The sequence below is a fragment of the Lampris incognitus genome, chromosome 7 (genome assembly GCF_029633865.1).
Source record: "Lampris incognitus isolate fLamInc1 chromosome 7, fLamInc1.hap2, whole genome shotgun sequence".
Classification (NCBI taxonomy): Eukaryota; Metazoa; Chordata; class Actinopteri; order Lampriformes; family Lampridae; genus Lampris; species Lampris incognitus.
The window spans coordinates 32908361-32924254 of NC_079217.1; the positions used below are offsets into that span (position 1 = coordinate 32908361).

The 15894-nt window shown below is 42.9% G+C and overlaps 1 protein-coding gene across 2 annotated transcripts in view; it reads right to left on the reverse strand.

Annotated features, from left to right (window-relative positions):
• Window positions 1–15894, reverse strand: part of LOC130115691 (matrix metalloproteinase-20-like) — a 40798-nt gene that overhangs the window by 3219 nt on the left and 21685 nt on the right. Inside the window, exons 1-8 of one of the 2 annotated variants that reach the window (XM_056283470.1) lie at window positions 14978–15081; window positions 10458–10525; window positions 9468–9706; window positions 6935–7083; window positions 6463–6588; window positions 5354–5512; window positions 4879–5050; window positions 4100–4233 (exon numbers count right to left, since the gene is read on the reverse strand). In XM_056283470.1, the coding sequence (XP_056139445.1) occupies window positions 4100–4233; window positions 4879–5050; window positions 5354–5512; window positions 6463–6588; window positions 6935–7083; window positions 9468–9706; window positions 10458–10525; window positions 14978–15035 (1105 nt within the window). In that variant the 5' untranslated portion in view covers window positions 15036–15081. Of the gene's footprint in view, window positions 1–4099; window positions 4234–4878; window positions 5051–5353; window positions 5513–6462; window positions 6589–6934; window positions 7084–9467; window positions 9707–10457; window positions 10526–14977; window positions 15082–15894 lie in introns of those variants that run through there. The other variant, XM_056283469.1, reaches the window with a different exon arrangement.

A 15894-nucleotide genomic window follows, 5' to 3' on the forward strand; every position in this document is an offset into this window, starting at 1 on the left:
CCACCGGGCGACCTACCAGACCCGTCAGGGTGCGTCCTGTGGAAGTCCCGGATGAGGTTTGCGTCCAGGACCAGGCGACGAGGGACCCAACACCTCTCCTCCGGGCCATATCCCTCCCAGTGCACAAGATACTGCAGGCCGCGACCGCGGCGACGAGAGTCCAGGAGACGATGAACGGTGTAAGCCGGATGATCGTTGATCATACGAGGAGGTGGGGGCGGGGGGCGGGGGGACCGGAGGAACTAGAGGGCTGGTAGAGACAGGTTTGAGGCAGGACACATGGAAGGAAGGGTGAACCCGGAGAGCGCGGGGCAGCTTCAGACGGACCACAGAGGGGTTAATGACTTTGACAATGGGAAAGGGACCAACATGCCTGGGGGACAGTTTCTCAGCGTCCAATTTCAAGGGTAGATCCTTGGTAGAGAGCCATACCTGGTCACCGGGGGAGTAGTCCGGAGCAGGGGTGCGATGACGATCTGCCAAGCGCTGGTAACGGCCAGAGGTCCTGAGCAGTGCAGCACGGGCTCGCCGCCAGGTCCGACGGCACCGACAGACATGGGCCTGGACAGACGGAACCGGAATGTCTACCTCTTGAGAAGGAAAAAGGGGAGGCTGATAGCCGTAAAGGCATTGAAAAGGGGACAACCCAGTAGCAGACGATGGCAGGGTGTTATGGGCATATTCTACCCAGGGAAGTTGTGAGGACCAAGAGGATGGGTTGGCAGACACCAGACAGCGGAGAACCGTCTCCAATGTCTGGTTGGCCCTCTCGGCCTGGCCGTTGGTCTGAGGATGGAACCCCGATGACAGGCTGACGGTGGCACCGATGGCAGAGCAGAAAGCCTTCCAGACAGCAGAAGTGAACTGGGGGCCACGGTCAGACACTATATCACGGGGAAGACCGTGGACCCGGAAAACCTCCCTGACCAGCAGATCTGCAGTCTCTCGGGCCGAAGGCAGTTTAGACAAGGGCAAAAAATGAACAAATTTACTGAAGCGATCAACAACAGTCAGTACAACGGTGTTACCATCGGAGGCGGGCAGACCAGAGACGAAATCCAAGGACAGATGCGACCAGGGACAGTGTGGAACAGGCAGGGGGTGCAGCAGACCGGCACTGGCCCGAGTGGAGGGCTTATTCTGGGCACAAACAGGACAGGCAGAAACAAAAGACCCAGTATCCTCCGTCATGGAAGGCCACCAGAACCGCCTGCGGAGGAAGGCTAGGGTACGGGTTACTCCAGGATGGCAGGTAAGTTTGGAAGAGTGAGCCCACTGCAACACACTAGATTTAACAGGATCTGGAACAAACAAGCGCCCAGGGGGACCGTTACCTGGACCGTTACCTGGGTCAGGCTGAGTCTGCTGTGCTGCCATGACCTCTCTTTCAATGTTCCAGGTGACAGCCGCAGCCACAGCCGCAACCACACAGGTAGAGGGAACGATGGTGTCAGGTTGGAGCTTGGGCTCAGACTCCTTCCCATGCACACGAGATAGAGCATCGGGCTTGGCATTCCTGGAGCCAGGGCTTGACACCCGACAGGGGACAGACTGAGGCAGAGCAGACTGGAGGCATATGGCATGACAGACGGGACTCCAACTTAAAATTCTGGCTGATGATCAATCAATATGGGGACTACGCTTAACCAACCAAGGATGACCAAGTATAATGGGAGCAAATGGAGAATTGATAACAAAAAAACTTAACTCCTCTTGATGGTTTCCCGACAACAGGAGGCGCACAGGCTTGGTCTTAGAGGTTATCCGGGCCAGGAGATGTCCATCCAGGGCATTAGCTTCAAGAGGCTGGTCCAGACTCACAGCGGCAAGACCTAACTGCTCCACAACACTTGCATCCAAAAAGCTTTCATCAGCTCCAGAGTCAATTAAAGCCAAAAGTTTAGTGGACTGACCTTTAAAACTGATGGTAGCGTGCAACTGGGTATGTGGACGAGGAGACAGAGGGCAGACAGTTGGGCTCACGAGGATCCTCCTCTTCCCTCGTGAGCCTGCTAGTTTGACGGACGGTGAGGGTAGGAGGCGAGAAAGTGACCAGGCTGACCACAATACAAGCAGCTGTTCTCGGTGATGCGGCGTTGACGCTCCTCCGGGTTGAGCCGGAAGTGGCCGAGTTGCATCGGCTCCGAAGCTGGGGAAGAGTCACGCCTCGGGCTTTCTTGGAGGACGTCAGCCTAAGGCGAGCGAGCTCAGCCCCCAGAGTTTGGAGGTGTGGCCCGTGGTAAGTGGTTGTGACCAGGAAGGCGGCGCGTCCTCTCTCGCCTCCGCTCCCGGAGACGGTTGTCCACCTGAATGGCCAGGGTAACCAATTCCTCCAACCCTCCAGGCTCGGGGTAGGAAACCAATTCGTCCTTTATGGATTCGCTGAGACCGTTGGAAAAGCCAGCCTGGAGGGACTCGTTGTTCCATCTGCTCTCCGCTGATAGCGTACGGAACTCAACTGAGTAGTCAGCGACGCTGCGGGAACCCTGGCGGAGAGAGATCAGTCTTTTTGACGCATCCTTTCCCCGCACGGGATGATCAAAAACCTGGCGAAAAGCAGTGGTGAACTCAGCGTAGGATGAGGAAGTGGAGGCCCGCATCTCTCACACCGCTGTAGCCCAATCCAGGGCGCTTCCCCGGAGAAGACCCATGATGTAAGCGACTTTGGCTCCATCCGTGGAATATGACTGGGGCTGCTGGTTGAACACAATCTCACACTGCATCAAAAAAGGGCGACAAAGTCCAAAATCTCCATCATACTTATCGGGCGGGGCAACCCATGGTTCCTTAGCCGAAGTTGATGGCGCTGAGGGTGGCGGAGCTGGAGGGGCGGGTCCCGGGCTAGCGGAGGCACTAAGTTGGGTCTGGATTCCGGAGATCTTTGAGCTGAGCTCACGGAGGGCATCAGCCATCTCCTGTAGCACCTGGCTGTGCTGGCCGAGGACCGATTCCTGGTTGGCTACAGCCAGGCAGACCGTGGCCAGGTCTGTGGTGGAATGGTCTGCTGGGTCCATAGTAGCTGGAATGTACTGTCACGTATCAGGAAAGAACCCAAAAGCAGACGGGACAACCAGGTAAGGGAAGAATCAAGTCTTTATTGAAGTAACCGATCTCAGGGGTAGAGCAGGAGTCGGCTCAGTGGCAGGTAGGCAGGCAGGCAGGCAGAAGTCCATGAAAGGCGACGTTCCAGCGAAGACTGGACCACAGTGGAGGCTTTTTAAGGGTGATGATCGCGTTGATGGCAAGGGAGAGCGGCTGACTGCTTTGATGGCCAGCTGGTGTCAGGGGCGAACGCTTTGATGTCAAGGGCGAGAGGCTGTGACAGGGGGGGGTCAGCAGGTGTCAGGGGCGAACGCTTTGATGTCAAGGGCGAGAGGCTGTGACAGCGAACACTTTGATGTCAAGGCAAGTCAAGGGAGAGAGGCTGTGACAGGGGGGGGTCAGCAGGTGTCAGGGGCGAACGCTTTGATGTCAAGGACGAGAGGCTGTGACCGTGAACGCTTTGATGTCAAGGGCAAGAGGCTGTGACAACATTAAAGCAAATGGCGTTATTAGCAGTACATAGAAATTCAGATATTTGTCTTTAGCATATTTGGGTAATTTATTTCCTGATGTGGTATCTTCACAGATTGGATGGTCCATATTTAAACAATTTGGAAATACAAAAAAAAAGGGGGGGCTTGTTTTATCCAGGGTAAGTTTGAGCATGTTTTCTCCCTGCTTCACCTTCACACACATCATACTTTAATATGCATTCACATAAAACTGTTGTCTTTTACACAGCACTAGGACAGATTAAGTGTCTTCCTCAAAGGCACTTAAAGTAAATAGTGCAATAGGGGAAGGCACTTTTCATTATTTTTGCAAGCTTTATATCCCCAAATTAATGAATGGACTTCATTTAGTAGTGCTGAGTTTTAATGAGAATGCAGCTTTTACACTGTATTAGCCTACACCATAACTTTAATGTGACATTCATCTGTTAATAGTTAGCAAGAGCCATGCAAGCTATGCCAAAGTTAACTCATTAAAAGCTGCAACAATAACTGAGGGTGAAGACAATGAACAAGGCAAATATTTAAATGTTTAAAAGGTTTACCATGGATGAGATAAGCAGTGGATCTACGAGGAACCCAGAAGGCAGCATCAATGCTGGTTTCAATCTTAGGCATAAAGTTGGTGATAGGGCCCTCTTTGATGTCATATTGCTCGTTATGTTTGATCCAGAGATACCTAATTGGCAAATCATTTTGGTTTAGCTGAAAACAAAATTTGATCATTTAACACTTCATGATGCATATCATTGCTGCTGATCAACCTATTGCACAATTTCACAAATTGCAATTACCAGTTAATTGCATTCTTGGCTAAAATATGATTAACATTCAGTGCTCTAAGATGCATAAAGGTTGACACATGGATATATCAGCTAATTGTGGACTCGTGTAAGAGAGGGTTAATGCTTTGAGTAAAAGTGTCTTCTAAATTTAAAAAAATGTACATTTTAATATAATTAATCAATATTCCAGGGTGGAAGAGACACATTCTTCTATGCTGAGACAAGCAACAAAAGACATAATATCTAATTTAATAAATGAGGAGTTTGATACCAATAAGATATCAACAGATGCAAAAAAAAACAAAACTCAAATAATTACTGACAGCACAACATTATGGTATCTTTTAGAAGGAGTTTTAGGTCTTTTGCTGAAAAAACACTTTTACAGATTAAGTACTTAGATCCTACAGTCTATCATCGAGTCACTTTTCTGAAATAGTTATTGACACTGAATGAAGACCAACTAGTGGGGCTATCTTTCAGATAGTATGGTGTTTTCATAAATGAACACTTCAAGTAAATAAATGACTTCAGCTAACCTTTCTCTGAAGAAGAAGGTGGCATCCCCAAGGGTGGACACAGCATCAAACGAGAGATCCGGGGCACATTTGTTCTGGATTAATCGGGGATACTGGGAACCCGACAGCCAGGGGTTGTACTGCGACGTCCAGCCATATCTTGAAAAGTATTGTGGATGACCTCTGTTTGGACCTAATGAATATCAGTAAGCACATTAAATCTCGAGTGTTTAATGTTTTTTGCCAAAGTAAAAAAAAAAAAATCTAGTCATAATAATGAACAACTGCGAACCAATGGATAGCAAGTCAACTGAATATCAAAATTTAAATATCAAGTGTAATTTTTTTGAGATACTTTAATATTTAGTTTATTTAGTAATATCTGTATTTTAGTGATTAGCTAAACTGCATGCATATCTGTGAAACAAGGCTATGAGCTTTCTGAACTTCTGCCCATCAGATCCCTGATACAGAAATTGAACCAAAAATATCTTACCGTAAAGTGCGTTAATATTTGCTATGTCCTCTGTGGATAGTAAATTGGGTGAATCAGGGGAATTGTAAGTTGGATACATCAAAGATTCTGGGTTTCTGGAGTGCTTCAAGCCCAGGGAATGGCCAAATTCATGTGCAGCTACCACATACAGGTTGACACCTTTAACAGCACAAAGACAACACATCATAATAGATAAAAGCATACTTCTATGAGTCTATGAGTCTCTTAACATCCCAGTTTGGCCCAGTACCTCCACTTCCTAGTCCATGTTTTCCTTATATCCTGCCATGCATGTCTTGGCTAGTGTCTGCTCCATGTTTGCTCCAGCCCACGTTTTACCCTAACCCAGGTCCGTGGCTGACTGACAAGGGAGGCGACTAATCTCCAGGGCCTGTTCCTGCACACCTGCCAGGACAAACCCTCCTTGACAGACTATCTTGCAAAGTCCTCTGTTTATTGTGACGCTTGTCTTTTTCAGTAGATTTTTTTTTTTTTGGTCTTTGACCTAAGCCTGCATTTTTGGTTTGAGACTTTTGCCTAGCATTTTCTTACTTCTGCTTGGATCTGTTTCTCTTTTTATTATCGACCCAAGCCTGTATTTTACAATATGAGTTCCGTCATGCCCCTGGTCACCTTTGCCTGATTTTTGCCTCTGTGCCTGTTTAAATTACTGGTTCTGCTTGACCCCTGCCTGCAGGTCTGCTGTGATTTTTGCCTTTTTGCAATATTCAGCTGGGCTGTATTTTTCCCTTTGTTTGCTGCCTACGTTGTGTGACATAACCTGCAGTAACCTTTGACTTCATTAAACATCCACAAAGTCACCATTTTTTTTTCTATGTAGTCTGCTTTTTAGTCCTCGGCTCCAACTAAGGCGGCCTTACAGGCCTTAGCACTTAATTATCTGATTAACATTCAAGATATGATTATAGTACTTAAGGAAAAGCCTGAGGCCAAGAGCTCAGCCATTACATTATGGTGTACAGCAACGCAGTGTAAGCATGGAAGTCTTCTGAATTTGTTTACTCCTTTTGTACCTGTAATTAAGTTTTTTGACAATTTTTTCTTTAAAAAAACACATTGAATTGCCTAATTGATTCCATTCCCATTACCTTTGTCTCCTGATGTCCAATACTCATCATCATCAAAGTGTGCATCTCCTCCAGTGCCCTCCCCTGGACCAAAAGCATGTGCCAGTGTACCTCTGGGCCCATCAAATGGATATAAGTCACCATGTTCTTCATGGTCCAGTCCAGCCAATTTGCAAAATAGAGATCGCACAGAAACTGCTTTATGAATTTTAGGTCAAAAGAAAATCCCCAAACTATTTCCAACTTGTCACAACGAATTAATATGGAGTTCAGTACCACACATTAAAATTAAGTATACAGTGCTTGATATTACTAGGGGTTTTGGGGTTTCATTACTTACTAGGACTAGCCCCACTTCAGCACTTGGGGCATTGCTAGGCACCTTTGATTAAAGTGTCCATCAAATTATATATACATTGGTGTACTGCAAGTTTACATCAACGGTATCAGCTGCACTCTCTGCATCTACTTTTTCTTTTAAAGAGATACCTACCATCAGTGACAAACTCCACCATGATGTCAGCATTATGGGAGTGCAGCCTGACGAAGGTCAGTCCACTGGCTCTGGCCCAAAGACTGAGAGCTGATTCAACCAGAAAGTCAACAGTTCTGCGTGGCAAGTCTCGAGTGTACCTACCAATGCTGCAACACAAGTAAATATTGTGTCATCTGGGCAACATTTAAGAGTAACTAATTCCTAGAGCATTTTAGTGAGTTTGCAGAATCCACATGTTACAAACATGGCAGACTGGTCTTGGTACTCTGTGATGTTAACATAGCAGGATAAACACAGCTGCATATAACATTGATTATAGGTCTGTTTATTACACTGGGAGACAAATAACGGGCAGCACTAATACTTGTCAGTAGTACTGTCAGTGCTTACTTGGCACACCTGCATCCAACAGACCCAGTATTAATATATGCAGCTGTGTTGATCCTGCTATGCTAACATCAGAGTACCAAGACCAGCCTGCCATGTTTTTAACCTTTACATGGTTTTTGAGAAGAACTTTGTAGCACCAAGACAGTTCTAGTTAAGGTCACCAATGACCTAATGCTGACTGCAGACAGAGGTGACTGCTCGATTCTAGTTCTTATAGACTTAAGTGCTGCCTTTGGCACGGTTGATCACAACATCCTCTGATATCGCTTAGAGACTTGAGTTGGTATCAAAGGCTCGGCTCTTAGCTTATTACGCTCTTACCTCACCAACAGAACTTTCTCTGTTCTGGGAGACTACCCCCTTGGTGACTCAGTTGAGTTCTGTTGTCCCTCAATGCTCAGTTCTTGGCCCTCTTCTCTTTTCTATATACATGCTGGCCCTTGGCCAGGTCATTCAATATCATGATGTACTCTACCTCTTTTTTTGCTGACGACACTCAGTTATACCTGCCACTAAAACCCACAAAACCTAGCGCCATGCTTTTATCTATTCTCAACTTGACTATTGTAATGCTTTTTTTTTCTGGTTTCAGCAAGGGCTCCCTCCACCATCTGCAGTTGGTACAAAATGCCGCTGCTCGGCTCATTACCAGGAAATGGAGGCATGACCATATCACTCCTGTGCTTGCCTCCATACACTGGCTCCCAGTTATATTTTGAACTGATTTTAACATTTTACTGCTTTCTTTTAAAGCTTTAAATTGTCTTGCTCCTTCATACATTTGTGATTTATTGACTTGGTATATGCGCCCTGGACCATTAAGATAATTAATTAATTAATTAATTAATCTTGCAGATGGAGCCTTGCTAGTTATTCCCATAGTAATAATAATAATAATAATAATTAATAATAAATAAATCAATATTGCAGATGGAGCCTTGCTAGTTATTCCCAGGTCTCAGTTTGTTACAAAGGGTGATCGGGCTTTTGCTGTTAGAGCCCCCACACTATGGATCTATCTTCCTGTTGAACTAAGACAAACCAAGACTCTAGCTTCTTTTAAATTTCGTCTTAATTTTTTTTTTATGAAAGCTTTTACAAATATCTGATATTTGTTTTTATTTATACTGTTTTTATTTGTACTATTATTTGCTGTTACTCTTATTTTTGCCTTTTCTGTTTGTTTTGTTTTTTTGTGTAGCACTTTGTAACATTATTTTAGAAAAGTGTTATATAAACAAAATTATTATTGTTATTATTATTACTTTCCCATATTTAAATGTTTTTTGTCTCAAATGTTGTGAGCCACTCCTCAGAATTTGGAGCTAAGAAAAGACAAACCATGAAGAGCCTTTTTTTTTAATTACACAGATTCATGCACAATTACATTTTCCAAAAGTGATTTCATGGCAGCTGTCAAGCCATACCCCAAATTGTGCCAGTGAGGTAAGACAATTTCATTAATTTGTAATATGTTCTCACTTACTTAAGGAATTCCTAGAAGCAAGAAGCAAGTGTCTTGAATGAAGGCAGAGTAAAGCAAGTATATTTGTATTACAAACGTATGACATTATCTTACTAAATTAAAAAAAAAGTTTTGCTTTTTTTGGGGGGGCGTTAAAAGTAGATTTGAAAAGATTTAAACCTGTATTAAATGACTTGTTAGAACAAGTATTTTTGCAGTGCATCCCTGCCATGGGCAACATTTTCTGTTTTTGTTTCCACTAAACATTTTACATGTGTCATCGCAATACTATTTTTTATTTTATTTTGACACCCTAGTGGGTGAGAAGGGGAAAATTGCAATTTGATGGGAACTATATTCATTTATTTGTGAAAGAGCTCAATCTATATCAGGAAAACAATCAGTTCAATCAAAACAATCAATAGTTTTCTATTTATAATACACCCATAGTCTTCACAGAAAGAGTGCAATAGCATCTTTAGTAAATACTAAATCACATATCAGCTCCAGTTCTATAAGTCACATATAATCGCTTCAATAAGAGCTGAATACAGAGATACAGACATTAAAACAGGCATTATCCTGAATTTCCATGCTTGACATGAGTGCTTTGGATAAACATTATGGTGAAACCTGCTGTCTGTGTGTCCGTCTCAAGACAGGGTTACTAGATACCTGTAGGTGATGACATTCTTCTTCCAGTGTGTTCCTTGGCTATGGTTATAGTCCTCCACATCAGGAACGCCACAGCGAGGGCTCCTCATCACTTCAAGGGTCTCTGAGTCCAGGACCCCTGTCGTATTGAGCCCAAAGAAGACTTGCATGTCCATCACCTTGGAGCTGAATGAGGGCCAGCTCCGCTTAAGGCGCCCATAAGGTTCTTTTCTCAGGTTATAATACTGCTGTAGGTATTCCTAGAGATATTTAAGCTCAATCAGAATACATACATCGTCCTGTTATATAAGACAGGACAAGAAATGAAGAATCAATGAAATGAACTGAACCTGTATAGCCCAGTGAATGTCTCACAACACCCTCAGTATCAAGGATAGTGATTTGATTTGGACAAAGGGTCAACTCATGCTAAAAGGTGCCAAAACTGTAAAGTGCTTTGGATAAAAGTACTGACTAAATGACATCTGAAATTTTAACCCTCATAAGCTTTAAATGAGAAGACAAAGATATAACCAATTGTCCAGAAGTCATTATTTTTCATCATAACCTTTTTCAAATACACTAAAAGATATCCCTCCACAGCCAACTGAATAAAGATTTATCAAGTAACAAGGATGTGTAATGTCTATTCATTGCTTATTGCAATCATTGCTATTAGTAAAGAAACAAAAGAAAGTGGAAGGAAATAAGGATGGTAAGAGAAACAAAATGAGGTGGCTGGAATGAATGCATAAAATTATACAGTATTGTATAAATTCTGCTAATGTGCAGAGGGCTGTACATTTATCTACCTCCGCCCCCCACCCACACAATAGACAAATGGATAAAACAATAACCTCAACTGCCCAGACTCAGAGTATGGCAGTGTACTTTATTCCTACCATTTTCTGTTTCAAACTAATACATTTTGGTATTGTATTATACAGCGGATGCTATCACACAGCCATTCTTAAATTTCTGGTATTGTAGCTCACTCATTGATGCACTTACTGTGGCAAGCTTCAGGTCATCGTGTGGCTCTGAGAGGGACCTCTCTCCCTCCGGGATTAAGGCAGGAGCTGTGAAACATGGACCGGGAATCACCAAGGAAAGGACACATAAGCACGAGAGCAACATGGCATGTCACTTCACAGGCTTAACACCTCGGAAACTGCAGCGGCCTTGTTTAAAAAATACGTGGAATTGCAAGTTCTGGTTAATGAGAAAGCCTTTTTAAATGGTTATTGTGAGTCATACCACGCCAAAGCTAAGCGAAGCCTCAGACAGTACTATGGAATTAGGGAGGGGTTTGCTTGGAGCTGAGGACAGCCAAAAGAGAAAATAGAAAAAGAAAAGAAAAGGAAGGAAAGGAATTGTGTACATAATTAACATTTTGTGTCATGTGATATTGTTGCTCCTTTGACCAGCCGGACATTTTTGAATATATGAATAAAATCATATTCGTTCATATCCATTTGCTATCTGATGTCGTGACCTGTCTAAGTCCATAAGACCCTGATATTGGTTGGTCAGTTTATTAAAAACAAGCTGCTGACACATAATCCCACAGAAATGATGAAACTACCAGCTGCACGAGGGAACTTGAAAAGATTTACTCAACAAATCATATATGTAACTTCAATATAATGAGCATAAATGAAACATTTTAATAGTTGGAAAACATCAATATTGAAACTGTGATATTTACAGCACATAACTTCACTGATATTCTGTAGAGGCTTCCATTAAACTCTGTCTAGACTGATGCAACATAATGAACTGTGTTGCACTGCTTCAGTCCCACGCATTCTGCACACTCCCCCAAAATAACAGCATCAAAGTCCATTCTTGTCCTGTTTTAGCAAATCCACGTAATTCTTTTCAATGAGAGAGGGCTATGTAAAGGAACTGAAACTGACTCTAATTGCAGGGGAAGGATTTGGGGCCTTCGAAAAAGAAAATGGCCGCCAGCCAGGACGCCTGTAGTGGCATGGGTGGTGCCATGGTAAAATTCAGGCTACAATTAGGGTTGATTGGCCGTGTTGTGAAGCTTTATGGGACCAACAGCATTCCTGTAACAGGGGAACATAAGCTGACTCTTCCGGGATATACTGTGCCCATTTGCACAAAGGTTTAAAGAATTTGCATTGCTCTGGTTTTAATGAAGTCATTTTGGGCACTAGCAAGGTTACAAGCTGGGAGAGACCATTTTGACCCACATGGTAATTAAACGACAGTGCTGCTGCTCTGCCCCATAGATACACATTTACATTTAAAGGGTGCCAGAGCTGTTACATGGCTCCTTTGAGAAAGTAGAAACAAACCAAATTTGATTACGTACAATCAAATCCATTTGTGTCGCTGGTGATTCAAGCCAAAGTGCATCATAAGCTAAATCGAAAATGCATTTTTAATTATGCTTGGGAAAATAAATATCCAAAAGTCAAGGAGATAAAACTTGGACGATTAAGCAATTACTTTTTTTTTAGTTTTCAGGATTCTTCATTTTACTTTTCAATGGCAGAAATGTTAGGAAAAGGATATCAGTACTAATTGATTAATTAATAAATCAGTCAACCAACCAACCAATCCATCAAACTTAATTTATATAACACATTTCATACATCAAAGTGCAATGCAATGTGCATTCCATTTACATGTGCATGCAAGTGCACAGGTAAAGAGAAGGTAATGATAAAAAAATAAAAATTGTAAATAGAATAAAGAAAATTAAAACGATATAGTTAAATAAGATATAAAAGCATAATAACATATGATGATATGATTCAAAATAATGGATAAAAAGTAGAAGGGGTCACACGAGGTGAATGCATAAGTATAAAGATGTGTAAATAAGGGATTAAAAGTTGCTGTTCAGGTGTCTGTTGTAAATTCCAATGGCAGACTACTCCACAGTTTAGGACTATATACACAGATCTCTGATTCACAATAAGTCTTGGTTCATGTTTTTGGAATAGTTAAGAGAAAATGGTAAATCTGAGGATTCCTGAACTTCAAAACTCAAATTTGTATGTATCGAGGATAAACATCAAAACAGTCGTCCATGTTCTTAACCCACTGAGCCCTTTTAAGTCTCACATATAGATATGGAGGCCATCCCCGCATAGGCTGGGTGAAGGGCAGGTAAATACTCTGGTGTGGTCCACTACAGTGCCAACTCATGGACGCACATGAATTTATAACTCTGAGCATTTTACCTCACATGCACTGTGGCAGAAAACCAGAGCAAACCCATGTGCACAAGTGGTGGTGGTAGGAGCTCCACACAGAGGGACCAGGATTAAACCCTGGAAGCTTTTGCTGTGAAGCAACTGTACTAACCACTGAGCCACCACAACAAGACATGCTGAAACTTTTTGTGGCTTTGCAAATATAGCTAAAAGTATGGGACTTGTGAAGAAAATAATCTGCTGAGTAAAATGAAACATTCTGCAAGGAACAGACTGGATGACAGTACAATTCCAATCAATACCACTTAATATCAGTGACCACATAAGACAACAATAGCAAAACATGCCAAGGAAGAAGAATCCTATCCTGTTTTACAATCCCAACTCTTTTATATTGACAAGTATTTTAGAGGTAAATATACACAAAATGGACACCTGTCTTTATGCATGCTCAATAATCCAGGTAAGAAAATCAAAAAAAGTTGAATCAGTTCATCCGGACATGACGTTTATTGAGAGAAACGTTTCATCACTCATCTAAGTGACCTCTTCAGTCTAAACTGACTGCAGGTATCCCCACCCTTATAAACAATACAATGCAGTGGCATAACGACCGAAACCAACGACCAGTTTCATATGCAAATATGGGTGCGACCATTAACTAGAGTTGCAATGGCCATGTGTACTATTCACAAAAGTTTTGGGAATGTTTGCAATCACAGCATAGTCAGATGGTGACAGATTTTCCACACACCTAATCTCAGTAGCTTTCAAACCCCAAATCACGCTGTGCCAGAAATTGGTCCACCCCAAGGATCAAATCAAATCAATTTTATTTGTATAGCCCAATATCACAAATTACAAATTTGCCTCAGTGGGCTTAACAGCGACACAACAACCTGTCCTTAGACCCCCTCATCGGATAAGGAACAACTCCCTAAAAAAACCCTTTAACGGGGAGAAAAAATAGGGAGGAAAAAATAGGAAGAAACCTCAGGGAGAGCAACAGAGGAGGGAGATGTTGTGTTTACGCAATTTACATAATACAACACTGAAAGAGGATAACAGAATTATAATGGACATAAAATTTATGAAGAACATGATGCACAGGATGCCAAGCAGTGTCCACATGCCAACGGAGCAGTCCAGGAGCCAAGCCACGCGACCAAGGATCGGGTCCCCCGGCACAAACAGAGCAATATAGTGTACACTGTGACTGTTAAGTGCCAGGAGGCTTGCCGTGACTTGTACATTGGGGAAACTAAGCAAACGGCAGCCAAGAGAATGGCACAACACAGAAGAGCTAACGCGTCAGGCCAGGACTCCGTAGTCTACACCCATCTGCAGGCCAGTGGCCACTCTTCCAAGGATGAGGATGTGCACATCATTGATAGGGAGGAACACTGGTTTGAACGGGGAGTCAAAGAGGCCATTAAGAGGGAATGACTATCGCTGAACCGAGGGGGGGCCAAGAATACTGTCGCCATTTTACAATGCTGTGATTGCAATCAACCCCTAATCCTCTGTGAACAGCACACATGGCCATTGAAAATTTAGTTAGTGGTCACGCCCATATTTGCATATGAAACTGATTGTTGGTTTCGGTCGCTACAATGTAACTCCTTCTGGACTTTTCTATACTTCTCCATCAACACTCTCAAAGCAAACTTTGCATCTGTAGTGCTCTTTCATGGCATGAAACCATACTGCTGCTCGCTAATCATCACCTCTCCTCTTAACCTAGCTTCTATTACTCTTTCCCATATCTTCATGCTGTGGCTGATCAACTTTATACCCCTGTAGTTGCTACAGCTCTGTAATCGTCCTTATTCTTGAAAATTGCTACCAGTATGCTTCTTCTCCACTCTTCAGGCATCCTCTCACTGTCCAAGATTGAGGTAAACAGTCTAGTTTAAAACTCCACTGCTATCTCTCCTAAACATCTCCATGCCTCCACACTTTGGAAGCATGGAGGTGACAGTGTGGAGGCATGGAGGTGACATACCTGTGGAGCCCATAGGTATGTCATCTGGACCAACCAACTTTCCACTCTTCCTCCTCTTCATAGCTGCCCACACTTCCTTCTTGCTTATCCACCAAACTTCCTGATTCACCATCCCCACATCATTCAACCTTCTCTCTTTCTTTCTTCATTCATCAGCCCCTCACAGTACTCCTTCCACCTTTTCAATACACTCTCCTCGCTTGTCAGCATATTTCCATTTCTATCCTTCATTGCCCTAACCTGCTGCACATCCTTCCCAGCTCAGTCCCTCTGTCTAGCCAATCGGTACAAGTCTTTTTCTCCTTCCTTAATATGCAACCTCTCATACAACTCACCATACACCTTTTCCTTTGCCTTTGCCACCTCTCTCTTTGCTTTACGCTGCATCTCCATGTACTCCTGTCTACTTTCTTCATCTCTCTCACTATCCAACTTCTTTGCCAACCTCTCCCTCTGTAAACTATGCTGTACTTCCCCACTCCACCACCAGATCTCCTTCTCATCCTTTCTCTGTCCAGATGACACATCAAGTGATCAGGCAACATTTTGTCAATAAACGTTGTATCCAGATGAACTGATTCAACTTTCTTTGAACAAGGACACATGTTAATATGAAAAGTCAATATGTCATTGAAATATATGATACTACATGACAACTTCTGAGTTTTTTTATCAGGATAAGTTTGCAGGGAACTGAGTGTCAAAGTGATGCATGGGAAGAGATAAAGCTAAAGTGTTCTCTGGTTGAAGTAAAACAAATACAGTACTCATGTTTGGTAATACAACACAACATTGTGTGAGCAACATATGTATGTATGTTTAAACACTGTTTGCCGCAATTTGAGTTGATAACCTTGCAACCCAGGTAGCCTTACATTTGTTGTATTTCAAACAAAGATATTGAGGCAACTGATCACCAAGGGAGAGTTTAGATCAAGTTGAAATAAAATGTGATCTTACAGGCATACATATCTACTACTACTACTACTACTACTACAAACAGGTATACATATTATTGTCACACATATTATGTATTTCTCTATGGAATTTGTATTTGTTTGTCATACACCAAAAATATTTATCCAAAGCATCAGACCTAACTTCATACACAACATGTTTAACCATGAACATCACCTTTTTTCCAGAAGCATGTTTTGTTCCTCTCAGCGGTTTCACAATTCATAGCTTAAAGCCAGAGAACCAGAAGTGACATGCAATGTTACTTAAGGCATCTGCACTACATTGCACAATC